This window comes from Gymnodraco acuticeps, unplaced genomic scaffold, assembly GCF_902827175.1.
Source record: "Gymnodraco acuticeps unplaced genomic scaffold, fGymAcu1.1, whole genome shotgun sequence".
Classification (NCBI taxonomy): Eukaryota; Metazoa; Chordata; class Actinopteri; order Perciformes; family Bathydraconidae; genus Gymnodraco; species Gymnodraco acuticeps.
In genome coordinates this window covers 1,831,660-1,856,513 of record NW_022992090.1, presented here as the reverse complement: position 1 = coordinate 1,856,513, position 24,854 = coordinate 1,831,660, and the positions used below count along the sequence as shown (strand labels likewise).

Sequence of the window (24,854 nt, the reverse complement as noted above, 5' to 3'; positions counted from 1 at the left end):
TAGTGGCATTATAAGTTATTTGTAGGGGTAGTGGTGGTCTAATGGATAGTGAGGTGGGCTGAAGATTGGAAGGTTGTGAGTTCAAACACCACCACTAGTGTGCCCTTGAGTAAGGCGCTTAGCCCTTAGTTACTCCAGGCAGAATGTCCCTGTAAGTCGCTTTGGATAAAAGCGTCAGCTAAATGAAATGTAATGTAATTTGTAAAAGAGACATACCACAATCAGAAAATACTACCAGTCCTACATTCAAGTATTCTTAGCGCAATGTAAAATATAAGAAGGTTAAATACTTATGATGCTAAGTGTTCCTTTTCTAAATGATTACATATCTAACGCTATCGTATTATTACTAACATAAAAGCAGTTTTGTATTGTTGAAGTTGGTTAAGGTACAGCACATGGTGACTACTTGATATGCACTGGATATATACGACAATCTTATCGCATAAAGTATCTGAAAAAAAGATACTGAGGTAAAGTGCAAGTACCTTGAAAATGTACCTTAGTACGGCACAAAAATTGATATATTTATATTCATCCCAACTATGGAGAGAGTTTTGGAAAAACGCCAAGGCGATATCAAACTGATAACCATGATTTAAAGTGTATTTGAATTTATAATTCAAAGCTGTCCATTAACACTTTTGAGAGATGATGTGGTTCTCCTGGTATTAGTAAATGTGAACAAGTTCTTTATCTTGAGGAGAAGAACTTTCCATAATTACAGTGGATTTTTGATAACTGGGGAAGTATTGAGCACATATCTGTGAAAGTAATGTCCTGTAAAGTAACCATGGCCCCCTCTAGTGTTGGAAACCAACTCTGCACTCTTATTCTCTTACCATTATTGTGTTTTCAAAGTCAAAACATAGTCTAGAAACACATATAATATAAAATACTGTCTGTAAAAAAAAAAAAAATCTTAAATAAAGCCAGCCATTTGTACAGGCATTCAGTTTAATTGAATTTGAAGAGAGTTATGATATGTAAAAAAAAAACACAGAAGCAATGTGGACATATAAACGTCCAAGCTTACAGGCTGGGAACATCCCCAAATGCGCAGTGTACAAAATATCACAATGTAATATGTAATTATGTACAACACAAAAAGAACATAAATACACAGACAAGCACTCTCAGTAACATGAAAATTGATATTTACATACAAAATTAAAAAAACAATTAATAACATTAAAATGCATTGTTAATGGAGGAAATAAAGCTGGATTTGCAGATAAATTGTGATTTATACTCTATATAGGCAGAGAAACGTTAGTCTTCATAGTACAAAGTCACTGTAGAACCAGTTAACCAGCTCATTTTGTTTATAAATCCAAGCTTTTATCTTGCTGAATCCAAATGTTTTCATACATTTACATTCATCGAGCTCAGGACTCAGATTAAGCCTGAAAGTATAGTCACAAAGAGATATTGGTTTGGATATGGGAAAAAAAATGGTGCTCAAGATAGGCTTATTAGTTAGCTTGATAAGAGCTTGTTGTTTTGAATTCTCCACCACCACTTCTCTGTTCGGCACACAACATATTCACCGGCATGTAAGACAAACAACAACGTCAGATATATTATAAAAAGACAAGTAAACATCTGCAAAGACAAAACTCCACCAGCCTTTCTGTCAGATTGAGGTAACACTGAGATAATCATCAGATCCATCCTTTCCCTGGATAATATGCATCACATTACACACACGTAGGGATGTATAAAACCTGATAGGGTTGTGTACAGAAATAGACAGCTATTTCTATTTCTATGTACATATTACCTCCGGTTATTGATTGATTTATCTGTAACTTTGCCCCTATGGGTGACAGCTCAAAGGTGAGTGGTGGAGTCCACGACTTGAAATAAATAGGTTAAATAGTGTGTATTCAGTAACTGCAAACTTAAGACTCTCTCACGTAACATTAATAACAGCTTGAATAGGATGAGGATATGAATGACATGAAACTGTACATGATCAACAGTTTTAAATATGTAAAGGTGAAACACATTAAAATGATAGGCATAAATATAAGTTGGTGCATATGTTATGATGCGTATTCCTGTCTCAATACAGCAGTAACAATAACAATGATTTTTCAAGCAGCTCAGATGCATTTGATGTAGCTTTCCCAGCATGCCTAGCAGGCCTTTAAACGGTGTTTCCTCTCCAGGCTCAGTTTTTAGTCGCTGAAAGTCACTTTTTGAACCAGATCTACAGTACTTGGCACCACAATAAAGAGGGGGAATACTAAGATCTATCCCCTACCTTACACTACTGTATTTTGCGTTATTATAACCTTGGGCATGACCTTTGACACCTCTTACTAACAAAACGATCCTCTCAACACAAGCATGTCTCATATTTTATCTACGACAACTTAGATCATGGCTTAAATAAACACATCGTAACGCATCCATCCGTCTATCTTCCTCACATTAAGTCTCTCGTGTTTTAGCACAATCAACCTAGAACCCATAGCAAGGCCCTACCTCATCTCTACCTCTCTCGCTCCTCTTCCTCTAATCTCTTTTAGCTCTTCCTTTCCTCTTTCTCCTCCCAGAGCTCTCCTGGGTTTTCTCCTCTTTGTTCCCTAACACCATGGCTCCGTTGGCGGCCTTGCTGAGCCCGTTGAGGCTCCCGTTAGAGAGGGCCTTCCCTGCTTTGGAAGAGGAGGCGTCGCGCCTGGGCAGCTGGCGGCGGTAGGTCTGGTAGTAGAAGTTCCCGAAGAGGACGATAAAGGTGATGGCGTAGCAGATGAGGGAGTAATGCATCCAGTGAGGGAAGTCGCAGTCGACGTAGAGAGACAGGGCTGTGTGGCCGATGGTGACGTGGAACTGGATCTGATACACAAAGAGAAACAAAGATTTGGCTGAGATTTGTTGTAAAAGCTTAATTGAGGTTATATTAACCTTCCCAAATCTGTTAAAAAAAACATTTTCCTATTTTAATTAGCCACATGTTGAGGTAATATCTTACCATCTGGACGATGGTCAAATACTTCTTCCACCACAGGTACTTTTGGATCTTAGGTCCGCAGGAGGCCAGGCCATAATACAGGTACATTAAGACGTGGATTGCTGCGTTCATGTGTGCTCCAAAGAATGCTGCAAAATGAAAACATGATGATGATAATTGTGATGCTATTATCATACAGTTTTATTACACACATTTTGTTTCTGTGAGCCTTTCTATGTACTTTTAGCCACTTTAGGTTGAAATTAATTATAACTACAAACTGAATGCTTGAAAGCATTTTTGATTCATTTTCCAGCTGCATTGACACACAGAGGTTACAAATAATGATGTTATTGTTAGCATGTATTTTGACACAAATGTCCTCTGAACAAAGACATGTAAAGGCCCCTCTTCCAACTTGCCACAAAATGCTCAAAATAAAATGGCTTCAGGATCAGGACCACACATTTTTTTTTAATCAAGTCCCTTCGTCTCGCAAAACAAGAAATGTTCATTTTAACTAGAACTAAAGGAAAAAGGGGGAGTAAAGACCACAATTGTAATTGATGGTGAAACACATATGTGACCTGCTCCATCGAAATCAGTCGCATTGACCCGAAGACACATTTTGAGTTGTATACACTGTTGGAAAGAGGATATTCCTAGCTTTCTAATGATATCAGGATTGTTTTTGTACTCCAAATATTAAGCGAAATATGTCACATTATATAATGACTATCACCGAGTCCTCATTTTGAGAAAAAGGCCTTTAAAGTTTCCTCTTCTCTGGAATCCATCGATCTGATTGATTATTAGCGGAGCAAATGATCAAAATACTACGGAGGGAAGATATTTTCATTTGGAGGGGAAGCTCGCGAGTGTGTGTGTATACGTGTGTGTGTGTGTGTTGTGTAATTTTGCGTTTGTGTGTATTGTGTTTGTTTCCCGGGGAAAACACTCACGAGAAACACCGGCTATTGTTATGCCTGCTGTGACGTTAAGTTACTCCGTTCTCCGCTTGTAATTATGCCGTTACAAGCTTCAAACTTGTATTTATCATCTGAATTTGCCGAAACAAGTTTAATATTCTGAAAGCCAAGACTTTGTTTAATTGAAATCAGATGAAAACAAACTGTAACGGACCCTGCCGTGTTATCTATGATTACTATACTCTTACATTCATAATTTCAGCCGGAGGGAGGGGGGGCGGCGCTGCGGAAGAGCAGATTGCGAGGGAGAGGTGCCTGTCTTCGTCCCTTTACAAGCTTCAAAAATGTATTTATCGTGTGATTTTGGAAATAAAAGTTTCATATTCTGAAAGCCAAGACTTTGTTTGTTTAAAATCAAACAAAACACCCGAACCCCGAAAAAATAGTTTTTTACGTAAATCCACGTTTATTTTGAAATGAGCCGTTGCGACTTCCGACTGATTTCGATTGAGCGGGTCACATATTGTATTACTTAAGAGGTAAGATAATGTAGAACTCCATCACAGCATGAGCTACTCACACTGTCCTCCTGCCACCCATTTGATGCCGATCCACCAGAGCGTGAACATGGTGCAGTGGTGGTAAACGTGCAGGAAAGTAACCTGGTTGAATTTCTTCCTCAGGATGAAAAACACTGTGTCCAGATACTCAACGCCCTTAGAGACGAAATACCACCACAGAGCCCCTGCCACCTGTCACACACAGAATATAAGAAACAGGTTGATGGGAGAAGACAGACAAGTGAAGAAAGAAAAAGGAGAAACACAGACGGTTAAAATATAAACAAGAGTTATTCACTTTGAACTTGTTGTACAATCAATATGATTCAGCTGAATTCCTTAAATCCTTCTGCATTAACCTGGATGTTACCTGAGACAGGCGTGTAACTACGTCATGGAGCAGAGCACCTTCCATGATCCCTAATCTACCTATCTACCGTCCATTTGTTTTTCTTTATTAAACAAGTAAACGGAAGAGCGTCTGCTTTTTGCTTTTTACCTTAATAAATGGTCAAATGGTCATTGGAGCGAGTTCACGGAAGTGATTTCAAAACAAAAGCACTCGTGTTCTTGGAACTGTGATAATATTATAAACAAGGTGAATTTAGCGATCACAACGAAAACAGCCAAGACACATTTTGAGCCCAGAAAACTAATGTTATTACGAGATGTAAATATAATAAGCCTATGTCTAAAATTGACAACATTGTAAGGAGATTTAAACTACAGCGATTCTGCACGGCGGTCAACTCAGCCGTCTCTCGAGTTTGTTATTATTTTTTCTGCCATTAGTTCTTCTTGAGATTGACACTGTTGGACTCAGTACTAGTGAAACAACTCCCACAAGTACTATGAAGTACTTTTACTGTGTACTCTTTGAGTAATCCTCTGTCAATGTCCCCTCCTGAGTACAAGAATGCATGTTTCTTTGCTATATTGAATAAGCGTTAAAACACCTTTCTTCATGAGACTGATATTGTTGGACAGAGTACTTTAAGAGGATATCAGCAATACTTCCAGTCAGTACTCCAGCAGCAGCATTTCTACCCCTTGGAAAGTCTTTAGAGACTGGCCTGGATAGCTGGTCACAACTATCCTTCAGCAAAGTGACAGCCCTTGTGACTCTTGTTGGCCTCTTATGACAATGCTGTCTTTTAAATAGGATTATTTCTCTGCTCCTAGTTCATTCCTCGCAGATTCTTCCATCAGTCCCAGTCATTGCATGTCAGTCAATAGAGCTTCAACAAAATGTTTTTTTGTGAGAAGAGGCCAGAGCTAAATTATAGATTGTTTGATTGTGATCACAAGGTGAGAGAAAATAAATCCACATCCTCCTACTAAACTTATTTTATTTACTTGTCCATGTTATACTTACTTGTATTGCAACAGTTGCATGTTGAACTACATGCTGGATATCGTCCCCAGCCTCAAGGAAATACAATAAAATAAATGGATTCATAATTTTCAAAAATTGATAAAAATGTATAAATTAATAATGTTGTGTGCAAACATTTCAAATTTAAATACAAAAGGAAAACAAGTTTACTTTTAAATGATTTCTCACAAAAACCTTTCTAAATTAGAGTAAATTATTAAAAAAGGTTTAGTCAATATACGCTTTTCTGCCTAAAATAGTTTAAATTGAACGTAAACTATATCAAACACCACATCCATGGCAATTAACCAATATTTGCCCGCTATTTAAATTGACTTTGGTTGAAGTTAATAACAATATTAATATTATATAGATATATAGCATATCATTGATGCAGTCTTTCTCAACTCTTTAAAAATAAAATACTGCAAATGAAGAATATTTGTAATGTTCTGCACATATAGTGCCTTAACTTGAATTTGAAAACACGTGGCAACTTTATTAATACAGCAGTTGAACAGATTTGTGGAAGGATACATTCTTCATGGGCTTCAATGGCTCTCTAGATAAAGAACATTTAATGGTTGCTTGTATTATCCTCAGATAGTGGTTTGTTTAAATAACTCGTGACATTTGAATAAATATTGCAAAAAAGGGCTCCAAAAAAGGCATATATAACCAGTCTGTATTTCACCAAGCACCACAAGATTCAGAGTTTATAAAGTACAATTCTGGGCCATTGATTGTGTAATTTCTCCAAACACATACAGTAAAAATGCCTGTTTTGAAGCCTTAAAATGGTGCAGGAAAAATACTTTACAGTTAAGAGAAGTAACATTATTGACAGACATAATATGAGGTCCTTGGCACTCAGACTCTAGAGGTGTCATTTTGTGATCATGGGGCATCGCCCTTGTATACGGCATCAGGACAATATCATATGGAGTCAAACACTAGAAGTGTGCTGGAGGCGTTGACTGGGACTGATGGAAGGATGAGGCTGATGAGACTGAAGAATCTGCGAGGAACGAACTAGTTGTGGTGTCTAGACATTTATGTTAAGTTAATTTATTTAGTTCAGTCCTTTTGTCTTTTGCTTTGTCTTGTGAATTCCTGTTTTATTTTGTAGTAATCTTTCCCTCTCGTTTCAGAGCATTCCTGCCCTTGTGTGTTTTTCCCTCCAGTGTGATTGTCAGCCCCTCCCTTAATTGTTGCCACCTGTGTCCCCTTACCTAGTGTGTATATATAGTCTGCGTCTCCATTTGTCCTGTGCCAGTTCGTCTTGTCTCGTCAAGCCTGCCAGTCATTCCTTGACCTTGTTGAGTATGTTTTTTGATGGATTCTTTTGGATCTTATAACTTCTCAGTTTTTCCTCCTAGTGAGTAGTGATGGTGAGATGAAGCCTTATGAAGCTTTGAAGCTTTCCAGCCAATTGGTTCGCAAAAGGGTTCATCTCATGAGGCTTCATCATGGGCTTCATTTGAACACAAACCCCCTGTTGGTCAAAGTGTGTAAAACAGGCAGATTGGACATCTCAACAGTGTGCTCTATCTCATACCGAGTTCCCAATGAGTAAAGCCTTAGAATAACTCTAAACAACGAACATTAAATCATATTTTCATGTTAACAATATTGTTTTTATTCCAGTTGAATGATTGTGATTGAAAAGCCTAAGGAGGCTGCTAAACATTGCAAAGAGGGATTTGCATTCCTTCATAAACTTAACCATGTTGTAGCCTGAGAAAGGCTAAACCATATCAAAGAATACATTTATTAACTACATTATCTCATTTAGCTGTAGCTTTTATAAACAACAAAAAATACGTATTGTTCAGTCGTTGAACCAGAGACCCTGCGGTCGTGAGTCAACTGCTTTCCAGCTGAGCCACAGCACACACACTACAGCTCCCTGAAAACACTGGAACATATTTATTCCTGTATTTATTTCTGTATTTATTCATGTTTTTATTCCTACATTTATTTATGCTTGTATCTATTTATACGTTATGACATGTTCCGACCTCTATAAGTGAGGGTCTGAGCTCTCTTGATTCCATCGTGTCACCGGGCCCGGGTACAGGAGGGGTAATATGGTTCTTATTATACATCCATTGGTATTATGAGCGTTGTGGTTCAACGGTTCAACCGATCTGAATCTCTGCGTGAAGCAGTCACGTGGTATCGACAGGCAGCGAGGCTTCGTTTGTCATCGGTGACGTCACTGGCACAAAACGATACAAGCCTCGATACATGCTTCACAAAAAGCTTCGGGGATTACTCGACACACGCTCCGAAGCCTCGGCGCAATACGTAACATCACTACTAGTGAGCGTTTTGTGTTTTTGCCTTTATTAAAGACCTTGTTAATCCTGACCTGTTTCTGGTGTTGTGCGTTTGGGTCCTGAGCCTTGTGACATTCTTAACACTAGTGGCTGAGAAATAATCATATATTAAAAGACAGCAGCATCATAAGAGGCCAACCAGAGTGACAGAGTGTGTCACTTTGCTGAAGGATAGTTGTGACCAGCTATCCAGGCCAGACTCTAAAGACTAGAGTACTGACTGGAAGTAGTGCTGATATCATGTCTACCATATCCTCTTAAAATACTCTGTCCAGCAATATCAGTCTCAGGAAGAAATGTTTTGTAATGCTTATTAAAAGAAAAACATGCATTCTTGTACTCAGGAGGGGACATTGACAGAGGATTACTGGAAAAGTACACAGTAAGTACTTCATAGTACTTGTGGGGGTATAGTTTCACTGAGTCCAACAGGATCAATCTCACGAAGAACTAATGGCAACAAAAGATAATTGTTAGTAGTAGGCTAACTAATACAAAGTCACAGTATCAATTTCATTAAGAACTAATGATACAATTATATTTGTATCACTCATCAAAGATAGCAGAAAAACATGCATTATGTACTATGGAGGGGACTCTGACAGAGGATTACTCACAAAGTACACAGTAAAAGTACTTCATTTAATTTCTGGTAGAGGTCAAACTAGTACCGAGTCCAAGAGAGTCAGTTTTATTAAGAACTTATGGTAAATAATATTTGTATCACTCATTGAATGTAGCAGGAGCTGCTGATTTGAAAAAACAAACTCGAGAGACGGCTGAGTGCAGAATCGCTGCATAGTTTAAATCTCCTAACAATGTTGTCCATTGTAGATATAGGCATTATTATATTTAGAGCCCTTAATAACATTAGTTTTCTGGGCTCAAAACAGGTCTTGGCTGTTTTCGTTGTGATCGCTAAATTCACCTTGTTTTTAATATTATCACAGTTCCAAGAACACGAGTGCTTTTGTTTTGAAACAACACTGATTATCCCTCTTCCACCTCCTACTTTTTCTGATAACAGAAGCAGATTCTAGTTGAACGGAAGCTGATCATGTTTCCAAAACCATTGAGTATAGTAAAGCACTATGATGAAGTCAAATAAATCTGTGAAGCATGGTACTCGTAATAAGCAGTGGTGTTTTATAACTTCTGGAAACTAATTACTGCACACACATGAACAATATGAACAAAGTTACATAACCAGCAGGTGCTGGTTAATCCATTGAGGTAAACATTTGTATTCATCGCAAGTGGGTGTGTGTGTCTCCGCGCCAAACACTCACCCTGACTTCATTGGGGTCCTCTGAATAGTCCACCCGTTGACAAATGTAACTGTAGCTCGCCGACCGCGCTGCCATAAAAAGCTAGAAACAAATAGGGAATATCACCACTTTAGCCTCGTGGAGAAGACATACATGTTGTTCAACAGAAGGTAGAATGTAGGTGATAGCAACCTACCTCTTTGAAGATGAAGAAATTGAGAAACACCATGCTGAAATTGTAGACAATGAGTGTTTTGCGGAGCTGGAAAGGCTCTCTGTTCTTCATGTATTTGGGCCCCAGCCAGAGGAATAGCAGGTAGGAGGTGCTGATGGCCAGCGTGGGCAGGGGGTTGTCCATCAGAGGCCATTTCGCCACTCGCTTGTCTGCGGGAAAGATGTTCTCATAGCATTACATAACTTTTCTTATTGTTCACATTACACTGACACAGCGTGGGTCCAGTGCCAGTTTATTTTAAGAGTGCACGTCCCACACAACAGGAGCACAGAGGCCAGATTAGGTCCAGAGGTCGCCTGTCTGGAGGTCGGTTGGATGCAGACACACTATTTCCATGTGCTACTTGTAAATTAGTATATAAGTGTGAAGGTGAAAGAAACATTGTCTTTACATTATCTATTCCAGTTCAGTTATAAACAGGAGGAACAAATGAAGGAGCAAAAGAGAACATGACTCATTTAGAATCAACGTAGAGGTGCTACACTTTAAAACGTGACTATGGGTCGTAATAAGCTGCTGAACAATCAACCTATATGGTCGTTTTTTTTAGGAGGACAGGCTGCAATTTATTGTATGTCCATGGCCCATGCACACATTCTTCCACTATAGTGCAGCTTTGACTCATTCTTTTGCCAATTTCCACTGAAGCACCACCCATTTACTGACTCAATGTTTTCATAGGAAAAACCTACCTAAAGTGCAAACACAGTAAGTCCTTTGCAAAACAAAATTTCTCTCAAAAAGTGAAACGACAAAGATACATGATAATTACCTGCAATAGTTAGAGTCCATTTGTAGAACTCTATGGTGTCATTTATAAAATGTGTGACAATCTCCATGGCTGCGGTCGAGGACCTGAAATAAAGCGAGGTGTGAGAATGAAGGCCTCTGGAATCTCAGCATTAAGTAGATCAGAGTAATTGTGGTATCATCTTTCGATAAATCAATAATGTCCCCCTAAACATGCTTATTTTTTAACTGGTACATCATAATGCTGAAATAAATAAAAATGATTCAACTTTAACATGTATGAAGCGTCAAAAAGAAACCATCCCAGGCCAACAGAAGGTCAAGGCTATAGTAGCCCTTGGCCCAATGAGCCATGATATGCTAGGCTCCATTGCACACAAAGGGTGGGAGCCCCGGCCGGCAGAGCGCATGTGTCAGCAGATATTTGGCGTGCACGACCACCAGCCAAACTGGTGTGCACTTATAATGAGGAGGGGAGAGCCTCGTGCCCCACTTTTACATTGAAATGGGTCATCTGCCAGATTGTTGCATATGCTGATCAGTAGCAGGGAGCACAGGCAGCCTCTGCCTCAGTGTGATTGAATGATCCCTAAAAATACGAGACCCCCCTCTCTCCCTCTCTCTCCCACCCCCTCTCGCTCTCTCGCGCCTGGAGCGGATCAAGCGCTGCTGCAGCATCAGTCATGCAAGCGCTGTCCGCATAAACTGCTCTAAGAATAAACCATACACCACTGTTAGAAATACACATTTAACCGCATTGTATGTGTTCCTGACGGGTTTAGGCTGATAGATTTATAATCGGATTATTAACGATTGGAGTGGCGAGTATTTGAATTCTGCGGTATGCAGTCCGGCCTTCAACCAGGCTGACTGAGCAGTCCTCTCATCACTATGTTTTTTCCAAAAGCTCTTTCCTTCTCGCATCTGTAAAATAACATAATTCCTATCCATCCAAGATAGTATGGTCTAAATTGTAACGACTGCACAAAGGCAATATACCATCACAACATATCGACATTGATCTCGCTTTATCTCGAATGAAGATGCTTATTACCTTACCGTGTCGGTGCTTTAAAAAAATCCCTCCCTAATGACTTTCAATGCAAGGTCATGCAGTGTGTGTTATTCCAGCATGGGATCGGATGAGCTTGTTCTCTATGAAATTATAAAGTGTTCCGTATCCAGTGTGCAATGAACGGGCCGTGGCATAAACGGCGATGGCATGGATTTCTCGTAAATGGACCACACTAGCCTCCACTGCGCCTCGCCTGACTGGATCCCTGAACCCGCACACCGCCAGCGACAAGCAAAACAAAACACATCCGACCAAACTTTCAAAATAAAATGCACCAATAAAGGTTTTCGAAGTCAAAAATGTTTATATAGGCTACATAGTCCAAACCTGTTGTGGCTATACAAATAACAACAACAAAAAACAACAGCAATAAAAAAAACAATACAAAATATAGCTCTAATGAAACTATTAATAACATGAACTCATCCAGACATGCTGCCTTGTGAATTAAATCCTAAGAGTTTAAACCTGAATGACTCATAGGCCTACAGTATACTTGATTGACAACAATTGAATAATTGGTTTACGTTATCTTTAAATGACTTTACGGCAACAGTTTGAGGTTAATCTTCAGTGAATATATTTTCATTCTCAAAACCAGAGGGTTTATTTGGAAGCGATGTCACTGTATTTCCTACGTTCTCCATGCTGTCTCTTTCTAGCTTGATGCAGCTCGGTTGTGCCACTTGACCAGGATGATGGAAAGAAGATGCTAAGCGCATGCGCACAAATGGAGGCGGATGCAGCAGCACAGCAGTGACAGCAGTGACAGCAGTGCTACAGCAGCATCGTCAAGTCAGAAACACAAAGAGAAAGAGGAGAAATTGGTATTGCCTTCAAAATAAAACTGAAAAAAGATGAATCAATTGATGGACAAGAAATTAATTGAATAGTGTATGTGCAAAACACAATGGATACCCAAACGTTGTTGCCCAAACTTTACAAATGTGTGGACAAGAAAAGCCACAATTATTTTTGTAATTGTCTCATACAGTAGCCTACCATTTCACAAACGGTTGCAGTGATTTGGTGACATCAACTGACAGGAAGTTCAAAAGGACCCTGTTGCTTAGCAATGCAATTCCAGTAAAACAGTACATCGAAATATGTATAGCTATTTTGATCTGATATTACAAAATCCGTGACAGATATTGGGTTTAACAAAAGTTGGGCTTTTATTTTTGAAATACCTGCAGAAGCCCGTATCTCACTCGGTCTGTCTTGACATTTGGTCTCTTCTCTTTTGCACCGGCATTCCTCTTGTCCTCTACCGTAACAGCTGTTTGTTGTATTATACTTTACACCTTTCCTGTCGGTTTCTCCTGTCACTCGGGGATCAGCAGGGCACAGTGGGCAGTCTTTACGCAGGATTGATGTGCGAGGAGACGCCGACATGCGCATCCCGGACTCCCCTCAGTGATGGTCAGGAGCTCTCTTTATAGGCCCTGCTATCTCTGTCTTATCACTGGAAAAGCGTTAGTGTTTCATGTTTAAATGGTCCGGTGAAATGTGAATTTGGACCACGGAGGGATTCTCAGCGATAAGGCCAAGACTTTTGAAAGATGAAGATTTGGAGCACGGAACATGTTTTCAGGTTGGTTTATTGTTTATAATAATCATATAGGTCTCTCATGTGGGCTATGTTGATGGGACCTTTATTCATATTTACCAAGTTTAAATACATCTGAATTTAATCAGACGTCTGTATGATTCTGCTCAGTATATTCCACCTGCTCTTTATAATAGGCTTTTGAATGTAGACAAGTATGAGCATTTATCGTCAGGATTCAACCCAAATCACAGCCTTGTCCCAGATAAGGGAAGTCATTATGGGGTGGCTATGTCTCAGGATTTGGAGGGTTGTTTGTTTTTTTGCACATGTGATTCAATATTGAGATTATAAAACGCATTCCATAGTCAACCATGTCAGTTTATCAAAAGATAGCCAGCCAATTGCAGCCAATAGTGATCATTTACTATGTTTTCCCCCTTCGTTTTACTTGTTCTGTTTTGTGCTCAGTTACCCCTGGGAGACGGTGATCAAGGCTGCCATGAGGAAGTACCCAAACCCCATGAACCCTAACGTGGTGGGGGTGGATGTCCTGGACCGCAGTCTGGACGCAGAGGGACGCCTGCACAGCCACAGACTGCTCAGCACAGAGTGGGGCCTGCCGGGCATCGTGCGAGCGGTCAGTCCCCACAACATTAACATTCAGATGTTTAGAAATATAGAAGTATGCAGACAGAGGCATGCATACATGGAGACAAGACAAAGTTATAGGTTAAGTGACTTGTATTATTGTGGGTATAGATACTGGGAACCAACCACACGCAGACGTACGTGCAGGAACACTCCATAGTGGACCCAGAGAAGAAGAAGATGGAGCTGTGCTCAACAAATGTAAGTTCATACTGAAAGCTTTCAAATGTTGAACAAACTGAACTCACATACATCACTCAAGTTTGATTTGCTACTTACATCTTCATGTACCACGCAGACATACTGTGTGGTACATTGCAATGGCTACTTCATCAATAGTGTGCATTTTATATTCATCATATATTCCGTGTAAATATACCATAATTACGGAAATGTACTTATCCCCTAGATTACTCTCACCAACCTGATTTCAGTGGATGAGAGGCTTCTTTACAGACCGCACCCAGACAACCCTGACGTGTAAGTACATTGTTAGTTATGCCTTCTTGTTTCAGAGACATTGTGTCTTGCAGGTACGCAGTGTTATTTCTGTCTTTTCTTGTCTTACAATAACTCTCTGTCACCTCCTCAGTACCATCCTGACCCAGGAGGCCATCATCACAGTCAAGGGACTAAGTCTAGGCAGTTACCTAGAGGGGATGATGGCAATGAGAATGTCAGCTAATGCCATAAAGGTAATACAAGCCCATTTGTGCACTTGCAATTGCTATTTCTGAACTTGGATGTGTTGGTGATTTCTTTGCATGCCTTCTAACTGGGACTTTTCTGTCTCTGTACGTTTTTCTGCAGTTCCAATGTGAGTTTTCCGGACATGCAGCTAAAAGTTACACTTTTCAGCACTGTTCACCTGCATATGTATATATCTCCTCTTTAACCTGCTGTCTCTCTGTGTGGATCTGTAGGGTTGGGATGCTATTGAGTGGATTATTAAGAACTCTGAAAGAGAGAACGTGCCTCTCTGTGACATTTACTAACTCTGGTAACTCTTCTCTTTGCTTTCCTTAGCAGATTATTATAAGCATGGCACTCTTTTATACTCTCTTAAAGCTGGAAATATGTAAACATGTGTCACATAATGCTCCTGTTTGCATACACAGGACAGCAGCTCTGCAGTGCCGAGAACTTTCCCCGCTACACCTCATAGAGCAGGGGATTCTCAGTGCGTCAGGACCCTCTGGAGTTGGTACACATGCAGTGGGAGCTCAGACAGACGGTGTAATGCTGCCAAAGAGGAATGGTTTTTAGAGCTGGAATCAAGGGTCAAATTCCGGCAGGCGTGGCTCAATGAAAACGCAAAACCATCAACTGCTATTCAAATCAAGGCGAGGAGAACAGGACCATTTTCTTTACTGCTGAAAAAACTGAAGGTTTAAAATTCAAGGGCCTCTCAGACTTTTATTGGTTAGAATATAATATTCTGACCACATTCTTTTAGCTCTTATGTCATATCTTCATCATATTTTAGAAGAGATACACTTGTTTTAGAAAAAAAGTAATGGTGCACTGACAATATGCAACAATTTAATTTGAATCGATGTTCTTCTGTATGTCCAACACTGGCGACAACTGCTGGAATTCAAATCTGACAGCTTTTTATGTGTTCCATGAGGCAAACACTGTAGATGATATGTTTGCATGATAGTTGTATTAAAAGAGGAGATTGTGTATTAAAGATAGATTGATATTAGCTAGGTAGCAAGCTTTACATTTGCTAATGCAGCTAAGAAATGATGGGGAAAATATGGAAATGTATTATTAACATTGCCTTCTTTATCTGCTATCAAAGCAACAATACAAGGGCACCTTTTGTTGTAAACATTCTGGGCAAAATGCCTTAAACCAGCAGATTTGATTGAGGAACATGACATGTTCAGCTTTATAGTTTTTCCAGCCGTCTCTTTTATGCCTTAGCAAGTCGGACACACTTCCAAATGTTGACTTTCTCTATAAAAAGCTACCTACCTACACACCCTCTAAGGAGCAGTACTGTATGTGCAACACCGCTGGAAACACACACCATTACAAATGTCTTTTGTTCTAAAACATATTTCTTTGTAATATAAAAATAACTACATAATATTTCTATACATATTTATCTAAAAAGACATGTAACAAGCAGTGAATTGTTATATTGTTGGTACTGTCGTACAAAATGGTTTAATTTGCTTTTTATATTTTGTTTTAACTTCAACTGTTGTCCTGCTGAAACAATTAAAACAATTGTTTAAGAAATTGACATGCTTTTTGTTGTTGCTTTAAAGACAATGGAGAGGTCCGCTTGTATTTGAAGGTACTTAGTAATAAGTCACATTTCTTTTATAAGTTTATTTAATTACCAAGATCTTTTTTGTACTACTTTGCAGTTTATCATGTTGTCGAGGGCAATAGAGGGCACAATCTAGCTTTCAGCAACAGGCAACACCACAGACCTCTATACAAAAGCTAGTGTACATTTTAAATCTGGATACGAATTGTCCAGCAAAAATACTTTAGTGTTGGCTCAGAAATATCATGTTAAGATGTGAAATGGAGGCAATGGCACAAGTTAGATTATTTTTCTTCTTTTATTTATTCAACAGAACATAAAGAGAATGCATTGCATAGCATGTACATTATTCCTCACTGCGTGCACAGTAATAGAGGAAAGTCTGGGTAAAACAATTGCACCTTCATCCTAATATTTCAGTTCCTTGCAAGAATCTCAATAAATAAGTTAACAATCAGCGTGTGTTTAAAAAAACATGCGGGACTACAGAAAAACAAGTTGCTTCAGACAGCCAATTTAAAAGACTTCTGTAAATGAGAGAGAGCTGCTGATGATTAAAACTAAAGAAAGCATCAGGATGGGAAAGCATTGCCAACAAGAAGATAGCGGTACCTGTTTCAAGTTTCATGATAAGACACATGCCATCGTTATACTGACTACAGTTACAATCTTTGGTAATACTGTACTCAAGCGCTGTTGCTATAGCAGTCACATGAGAAAATGAACACACAATTTAAAAAAAAAACAGTCATATCAAATCTTTATAAAAGTGAAAAACAACTAAAGTTAAATAGAAAATGTGGTGCGTCAACTTATCATAGAATCATCAGTCTAATGATCAATAACGGACTCCCATGCTTAATATCTCTTACTGCAGCAACTCAAGATTTACTGTACGTCTCTACGTCCCAGTGCCAGACAGAACAATATTGCAAACTTCCTCAAACGCATTGCATCTTCCCATGTAAGCAGGACACATTTCAAAACAGGTTTGAATAATCTTACTTCCTGTGTTAGAACATTTCAAGGTTTGAAAACCCAACAAAAATTAAAACGAACTCCCAAATTTGAGAAAAACAAGTGCACACATCTGAGGTCAAGAGCTGTGTTTACTTTGGAGGTGTCCTTTGAAAAAGCACAATAAACTAAGACTAAACCCTGACAGCAAAGTGTTCCCTTTATCCTCCATCCACAGGCCCACTGCTACATCTCTTTTCCTCTCCGTCATATTCCCTCGCTTTCAACTGAAACTCTCCCAGAGGTCTGCACTCTTTCAAAAACAAAAAAAATAAAACTCAATTGCAAAATCGTCCCACTGCCTGAGGCCCCTCCAGCACGCCTCAACAAAATACACATCCAGGAATTCATTGTGCTATAAAACAAAATTGTACATTTCTATGTACAGTATGTACAGTCAGTTCATCTGGATTTTAGGGAGAGGGGTCAGAAGTTAAAAAGGTTGATAAAGCCCTGAGGGGAGAGGGCCATGGTGCAACTGTCAGGGTTGTTGGCTGTGCAGGGATGGTTTGTATCCTAGAAAAAGACACAAAAAAAAGATAAATATAACACAGGTTTATTTATTCAGTTTCACAAAAAGGTGATATTTTTGTTGCATATCCACTTTGATCAAATGCAAAATAGAAATAAATACTACCTTCCAGAAAAGGATGTGGCAGTGTGAGCAGAAGTGCAGGGTGTCGATGTACTCCTCTCTGTGAGGATAGCAGCGGCTCAGCTTGAAGTACATTTTCTTCCACTCCAGCTGACCTTTGTCTGACACCAGCAGGCGCTTTCGGATCTGAAGAAGAAGTAAACACACTTTAAGACACGACCCAAGGAGAGAAAAAGGTTTTAGAAATATCTGCTTTAATGTCAGCTTTCTTGAGAATTTATTTTGAATGCCAATTCACTGCAAGGGCAAAGAGAAACTGCTCAAAAGATGGAGCCTTAAACAATAAGAGTTTGTGCCCTAACACAAATTAAATCTAAAGCTCTCTAACTTAAAGTAAAGCTTCACTGTAACCTACTATACTTTAGAGTAAAGCCTGAGACTTTGTGCATGTTTTGGGCATTCTTAAAGGTTACTCAGTCTCCTATTTTAATGCAGAAATGTTGTTATCCTTGTAGAGTCCCTTTAATGGGATTTACAGTGTCAAGTAAGTAACCTGGAGGTTATCTGAAGCCTCATTCTAAATACATTTCGGTACACCTATTAAGTCCTACATACCTGTCTGTCTGTGAAGTGGTACTGGCAGAGTCTCTTCCACAGGAGCCGGTCCTCGGTGAGGGGCCCCAGCTCGGGGCACACCTGACCCAGGCTGACCAGGTCCCTGCCGTCTGTCAGACGCTGCATGATGTTCAGCTGCAGACTGACAGGCAGGTCAGTCAGACTCATGCCTGTAGACGTGGGCTGCAGGAAACAGGAGGAACAGAAATATAATGGAAATCCGAAGCTGGCGTTCCTGATATTCTCTTGTTTGTTTGCGTGTATTGTTTACCCTTTTGATCTGGATGTTGTCCAGCTGCTGTTGCCACTGCAGGATGTTCTCCATGCGGTGCAGCCACGTGTTGATGTTCCCCACCAGGACCGATTTGCCCATGTCCTGGACGAGACCACACAGCGAGATGTAGAGCATCTGCAGCAGCTCCTTGATGGGACGGACGTTCTGCTGGTCATCCAGAACTGAGGAGGAAATCAGAAGATATTTGCCGTAATTCATTAGCTTAAAAACGAGATGTCTAGCTTCCAAGCAGCAACATATGAATTGTGAGTCATTAAAAAGCACGTTGTTAAAGCAAATGTTTTGGAAGTGGCTGTACAAGGTTCTTTATTTATCATCAACGAACATAGCTACAGTGTAGTTATGTCGATGGAAATCTTGTGTCACAGGCTTCTCCAACAGTGCAACACAAACACTCTTGTCTTGTGGCGTTTATAATATTGAATCTCTGTTCAGCAGAGGGAACATTTAGTTTATACTGAGGCGCCTGGTGACCGTCAGTGTTTTTCACTGCGCTGTTAAAGCACTAAATGCACTCCTCTGCCTTCTTTACAGGTCATCACGCTAATTTCCTCACTTATTAGTGCAACATGTAGTACATTTAGTACATTTGATCCAACAATAAAGAAAATGGAATGGACTTGAAATTTGCAAGAATTGTGATTTGGAGTAAGAAGTGGGCGCATGTGTGAGTAGTAAGAGCAGGACATTAAACCCTTCAACACAAACAAGAAGAGAAAAGGAGTTGAGTGACTGTAAAAAGCAGAAGTGGGTAGACGCTCACCTTTCTGAACCACTCTCTCCAGAATATTCATGTAGTTTTTCTGCGCCACTCCGCTGAGCGAGGGCAGCTTGGACTTGGCGATAAGCTCCAGAAGCTAGAGCAGAGAAAGAAAGAAAACATCAATTTAAACCCGTCAGCTGCAAATACTCTGTTCCTTCGCCTCCTTACTTAATGTTTGTTATGCTGCATTCTCACAAAAAGCACTTGGACTGGTGACAATAATGGCTGTCTAAAATGGAGCTGCTCCACCTGGTCATTACTCTCAAGTGAAGCTGGCTCCAGCAGGATTCTTGGCTCAGATCACTTTTTATCAGAGTCTACTGGAAAAGGTGTTGGACAAACGCCCGGGCTGTCAACAACATCAGCCTCAGCAAACAAGCTTTTAATCATTTGACTCCTGATCCTTCTGTCATGTGAATTAGCTGATTCATGTGACAGAATGTGTCTGCACGTGTGTGTGTGTGTGTGTGTGTGTGTGTGTGTGTGTGTGTGTGTGTGTGTGTGTGTGGTTGCTGTTGGCTAGCAGACAATATTGGGTTCCAGGGTGGCATGTCTGGCATGTTACAGACGATGTGACGTCATGGAGAAACTCAAGTTCCCCCTTGCTCAATTCTCGCCGGCACATTTGTCAGCATATCAACGTCAACATATTGTGAGGGGCTTTTTGGTGAAATGGAGAGGAGCAGTGCTAGCAGGCAAATAATAGGTAGCACAAACTTCTCATTGCGTTTTTCTAAAGTCAAATCTTCTTAATAATTCCCACCTTTGAACTAAATTACTTTGTTCCTTCAACTGATTTCATTCCTGTCAGTTTCTACCAATTTTAAGCTGTTTCGCTCATTTCTCGCTAACTCTTCTTTCCAGCTCCATTCCTAAAACCTAATCCTGTGCCCTTCTCCTTTCAGCAGCTCATTGAGTGCTCCTCTCTTTGTAGAGCAGCCGGGCAGAACAATGTGCGTTTCCGTATCTACTTTTAGACCTAGCTGTTCACTGAACTGCACTTCACAGCTTGGCGTGTGGCTCATACTTTTCCAGGGACGCAGCATCAGTATCTTCTAGTAACAATATAACAGCCTTACACCATCATTAAGGTTTCTGTCTCCTTGAAATAACCTCCAGGGAAAAGAGAGGAGCTCTTTTTGTCTCTTTGTGGAAGAACCCGATCCGTGTAACTGAGACGGAGTTAAACAAACCCACAAATGCCATCACACACAACCAGTGAAGAGCAGTGACCTAGGACAGCGTGTCCAGACTGGACACTAGTGTTACACAGCCGTATTGTTCTTTGGGATTACAACACTACTCTTATAAGCTTGAACCTGCGGCAAAAAGGTCAATCCAAAGCTTGAGTAGAAAGGAAAACAAATGTCAAACTTTCCTGTGAAAAACGTCTGTGTGTGTGTGTGTGTGTGTGTGTGTGTGTGTGTGTGTGTGTGTGTCTGAATCACCTGACAACCGGGTCTGGTTTCATAAACCCATGTCGGGTTGTCGCACCTCACTGCACAGCCAGCTGTCACCCCCCTCAAAGACCACCCCCCCCTCCACTCACATGGGAGCACATGTGGGAGAGCTGCTGTTTGGTTCAGTGTGGTGACACTTTGATGTGGAGGGGAAAAGCTCCAAATTCAACTATAAGGGAATTTCTATTGACATCCCATGATGCAATTACATTATTGATAATGATATAATGAATGCTGATGATGTCTATTCCTACCTTTAGTGGATCAAATTAAATTCAAATAGGAACTCATTCTAAATAAAGCATTTGTTTAATTCTATTTAGGGATGCCAAATAGCTTAAGTGATCAGACAAATGTCATGCTACGTCACACTTTTGCCCTACAAAACACACACATTCATACACTCCCTGGGTCGGTATCATCTCCATTAGAGACTCTTGTCTGCAGAACATTGATAAGAGCCAGGCAGAAGCCTACACCCGCTCTTAACCTTAACCTCTTCCCTGCCAATGACTAGCACAAAGGAGAGAAACAGAAATGCACAGAAGAAAACAAAGAGACGAGGACTCACTCTGACGACGTAATTGAATCTCTTCGTGTCCTTGATGGCGCTGCAGAAGTCTAAGCGGTTGAAGGCTTCTCCCAGTGTACAATATCCGTGGCGCTGGGAACATTCAATTATCAGGGTATTAGATTGCGAGCCTTGGCAGGAGTTATGTTTACACAAGCAATGAAGATGTGAAAAGTTGAAATGAGTTGATTTGTTACCTCTTTGGTGCTTCCTTTATGAACATAAATCCACTTCTCCCTGTGGAAATCTGAAAGGAATCACAATGTTTATATTAGCAGCCTTCCCTCATTAAGCAGCTTATATGTACGGTGACAAATGCACACGCACACAACACCAACAACATGCAGAGTCAGTATATTGAATTGGAGTTTAGAAAAGGATGTAAATTAATCATAAACATTATTATCAGTTACATAACACCTTCATGAACTTCTCCTGTTAATGTTTTTGGTATATTATAATGATATTCCGTGACTTTTTACCCCACACATAAATTACAAAATCCTTAAAACAATTAGTTAGACAGTGTGGGCCCTTTCGTTGAGACTCACAGGGGACCTTGGTGTTGTTGTTCATTTGGTCTTTTTTCCTCTTCTTGGCAGCCATGTCATAGCTGAGAGAGATCAGCAGGTTCTCCTTGTTGAAACACTCCTCCTCCTCCTCCTCCTCCTCGGCTTTGCAGAAGCTGAAAAAAAACAAGGGCACATATTTCATTAAAGGCATCATTTTGTCTCAGTACTCTTTATATGCAGCACTCTTAGTACAGAAGACACAACATCATCAAAAAAGTATCACATGTGATTAAAAGGTAACTGTAGGTTATGTTAAAGACAGGTTCTTCGTGTTAGTGTAGGCATTAACCAGACGTCTGTTAATCCACTCACTTGTTGTGAGGTTATTAATAGCTCAGTGGCCCAGAATAACAAAGACACTGAGGTTAAGGGGATGGAAACAGCACGAAGGCCTATGTTTGTCAGTCACCCTGCCTTTGTTCTTAATGCTGTTTGGACTTCCTCCCCCCCTTCATATTTCTCTAACTTAAATAAGTAATGATGTGTTTAAGAGTTATGTCATCTCAAAACTTTTGTGATGGAGAGAAGACAGCGACATTTCACAGGGTTGCTTTTTTTTTAGAACCAACCTCTCCACGGAGACATTGTTGTTTTTCTCGTCTGCTGTTGTCTTCTTCCATCCTTCCTGGGTCTTTATCCAATTCTGACCCGGTGACCTCCAGTCCTGTCCGAGGAAAGGCATCTTGCTTCGATGACTTTGAGCAAAATTGATCTAAAAAAATAACAGGAAACAATCCCTGTTTGAGTTTATATGTGTCCCTTCTTGTATGCGATGTGTGTTTCTGGTCTACTGTTTTCATTGCGCAGCTCGTCTTATATCCTCGTATGAGAACCCGGAAATACACGAGGCCCGCCCACTTTGGAAACTTCCCTGCAACACGTGGCTTTGTTTATCAACTTCAGCGTTGCACAATCTCCAGAGAGAGCAGCAGAGGTAACAGAACGCTTCATGTCATGGGAAGGGCAGAGACAGAGGACACCTGGATAATAAGCTAAAAATATTAAATGTCAAATTTAGGAGACAATAATCCTATATTACTGTCACAGCAGGTTACTACTTTAAGACCTTCTAAAATGCGGTACCTAAGTTAAAAGGTAGCCTCCTTGAACATTTACTTCAGTATTTTCCATTCACGTTACGTTGTACTTTAACTACATTACATTTCAAAGCAATATATTGTACATGTTTTACTATTAATTAAATGTACCCTATGATAGACCATTGGCACAGACAAGTAAGAACTCCCAACTGTTTGTATTTAGATACAAAAGGTCACAGACACACACAACGACAACCAAAAGTCGTGCCTTTGTAGTTTTGGTTGTCTTTGTTTTATATATTAATACTCATTTTGCATCTCTTTGTAGTTGTGTGTATTCTGTTTATGGTGGTTTTGCATCTCAATTCAGTTTTGCATGTGCCTTTGTGGTAAGACCTGAATACATTACCCACCATAGACTGTATAAAGATACCCACACAGGTGTTTTGAGTTATGTGGCTAATTATGCATGCACAGGTGTTAGCTGTACAAGGCTATGCTAATTGCAGTGATACAGTTGTAACTTGTCCACCAACAAAACTACAAGAGAAGTCCTCTAAGATTTACCATTTTTTTTATTTTGTAGATAAAAAAGCAAAGAAGATTAAACCTGTTGCTGTGCCTCCTGGATGAAGGGGCCATTTTTCATAATGATATGTAAGTACATTTAGCTGATCACATTATGTACTTTTACTAAACTAGACATTTTGAATGCAGAACTTCAAGTTGTAACAAAGTATGTTTGCATTGTGGTAATCATTCTTTGCTTACATTTCACACTTTCAACCAAGTGTGATTTAACACATCATTTGCAAACCTCTGGATTATATCAATACTCTTTTATTGATAAAAGTAACTATGGTTCAGGAAGTGTTTTGCCCAGGCATATTACTACTCCTTTCAGTAACTGTAAATATGAAGCCTCACAGTTACGTGGCTGTAAAGTCCCCTGATTCTTAGTCACTCCTGCTATTATAAATAGATTAACTTGTCCTTAGAATTCCTCTAGAGTATAAAGTTGCATTGTGAATTATTTTGAAGTTTGCATCTGTCCGCAAAGGGTTTACCATTGTATTGTAATCATCCCAAATCAGCACCAACAGATCTGTGAAGAATGGATCAGGGTATTTAGTTTATCTTGGACGAAGGCATTATAGATAATGTGTAACTAAGTCTGCCCAGGCCACTGGGTCAACTTTTATCAGCTTAATTAAACACATGACATAAACACTTGTGACGCTGTGGAAATGATCAGCAAGAATTGTGTTATTGGATTTGTCATCAGTAAGAATGATAACAAAGGCATAATGCTGGTAACTTCTTATCTTAAAGACCCCCTGGATTGATCACTGATGTCATGTCAGAGCTGATTTAAAGAGCTCAAGTTACTTCCTAAAAGTCCTGTAGCACGAGAACCACTTTATTGTGCATGTGTGTGTATCTGAGTCCATGTGTGTGAACAAGTATGTGCTAACATTTTGGCATTGAGGCAGTGAGAGTGTGTCCTCATCATTTACGACACACTTTACAATCTGCAAAACATGACACTTCTTCCAAGAACCAGCCGGCCAGTGTTTCAGCTCAAGCAGTGTTTGTGTTGGGACACATGGCGTGTGTGTAATCTGACCATGATGGCTAAGTGATGTGTCTTTACAATCCAAGTTTATAACTATAACTATGATAGTTACAAAATTGCTACAAAATTCCATTATTTCGGACATAGGCTCTGTTGATTCCTTTCTTTTAATTCTATTCCCATTTTTTTTTTTTGCTAACACAAAGGATGGGATTAAGCACTTAAAGTGATTCTTCTCAAGCAAAATTCAGTCTCAGTTTTATTGATTGCAATCAAACATGACTGCACTGTTCATTACAGATCCTATGTTGCTAAAGTTTATGGAACAGGTTCATTGGTTGCTTCATGTCCGAGATTTCAATGTAACACT

At 39.8% G+C, this 24,854-nt stretch overlaps 3 protein-coding genes across 6 annotated transcripts; 1 reads left to right on the top strand and 2 right to left on the bottom strand.

Moving 5' to 3' along the window:
• Positions 1 to 939: 939 nt before the first annotated feature.
• On the bottom strand, positions 940 to 11,709 carry elovl4a (ELOVL fatty acid elongase 4a). Of its 2 annotated transcripts, none has more exons than XM_034202714.1 (7): positions 11,473 to 11,709; positions 10,441 to 10,523; positions 9,630 to 9,817; positions 9,455 to 9,535; positions 4,469 to 4,640; positions 2,981 to 3,108; positions 940 to 2,844 (listed from the first exon to the last, which is right to left on the bottom strand). In XM_034202714.1, exons 2-7 carry the CDS (start codon positions 10,505 to 10,507, stop codon positions 2,524 to 2,526), a joined length of 957 nt encoding a protein of 318 aa, XP_034058605.1. In that variant the 5' UTR covers positions 10,508 to 10,523; positions 11,473 to 11,709; the 3' UTR covers positions 940 to 2,523. The 2 variants fall into 2 exon arrangements, with proteins under 2 accessions (XP_034058605.1, XP_034058604.1); XM_034202713.1 differs by having other exon boundaries at positions 11,478 to 11,709.
• Positions 11,710 to 12,721: 1,012 nt separating this feature from the next.
• On the top strand, positions 12,722 to 15,913 carry prelid3a (PRELI domain containing 3A). 3 transcript variants are annotated; one of them, XM_034202711.1, is made up of 8 exons: positions 12,722 to 13,087; positions 13,514 to 13,682; positions 13,805 to 13,894; positions 14,103 to 14,173; positions 14,286 to 14,388; positions 14,504 to 14,510; positions 14,617 to 14,693; positions 14,812 to 15,095. In XM_034202711.1, exons 1-7 carry the CDS (start codon positions 13,056 to 13,058, stop codon positions 14,631 to 14,633), a joined length of 489 nt encoding a protein of 162 aa, XP_034058602.1. In that variant the 5' UTR covers positions 12,722 to 13,055; the 3' UTR covers positions 14,634 to 14,693; positions 14,812 to 15,095. The 3 variants fall into 3 exon arrangements, with proteins under 3 accessions (XP_034058602.1, XP_034058601.1, XP_034058600.1); XM_034202710.1 differs by lacking the exon at positions 14,504 to 14,510; XM_034202709.1 differs by lacking the exons at positions 14,504 to 14,510; positions 14,617 to 14,693 and having other exon boundaries at positions 14,812 to 15,913.
• Positions 15,914 to 16,259: 346 nt separating this feature from the next.
• Positions 16,260 to 22,690, bottom strand: fbxo32 (F-box protein 32). Its single transcript, XM_034202723.1, has 9 exons — positions 22,438 to 22,690; positions 21,848 to 21,981; positions 21,494 to 21,543; positions 21,297 to 21,389; positions 19,266 to 19,359; positions 18,479 to 18,663; positions 18,208 to 18,390; positions 17,635 to 17,778; positions 16,260 to 17,513 (listed from the first exon to the last, which is right to left on the bottom strand). The coding sequence occupies exons 1-9, from the start codon at positions 22,548 to 22,550 to the stop codon at positions 17,424 to 17,426; spliced, it is 1,086 nt and encodes a 361-aa protein (XP_034058614.1). The 5' UTR covers positions 22,551 to 22,690; the 3' UTR covers positions 16,260 to 17,423.
• Between the last annotated feature and the right edge of the window lie 2,164 nt (positions 22,691 to 24,854).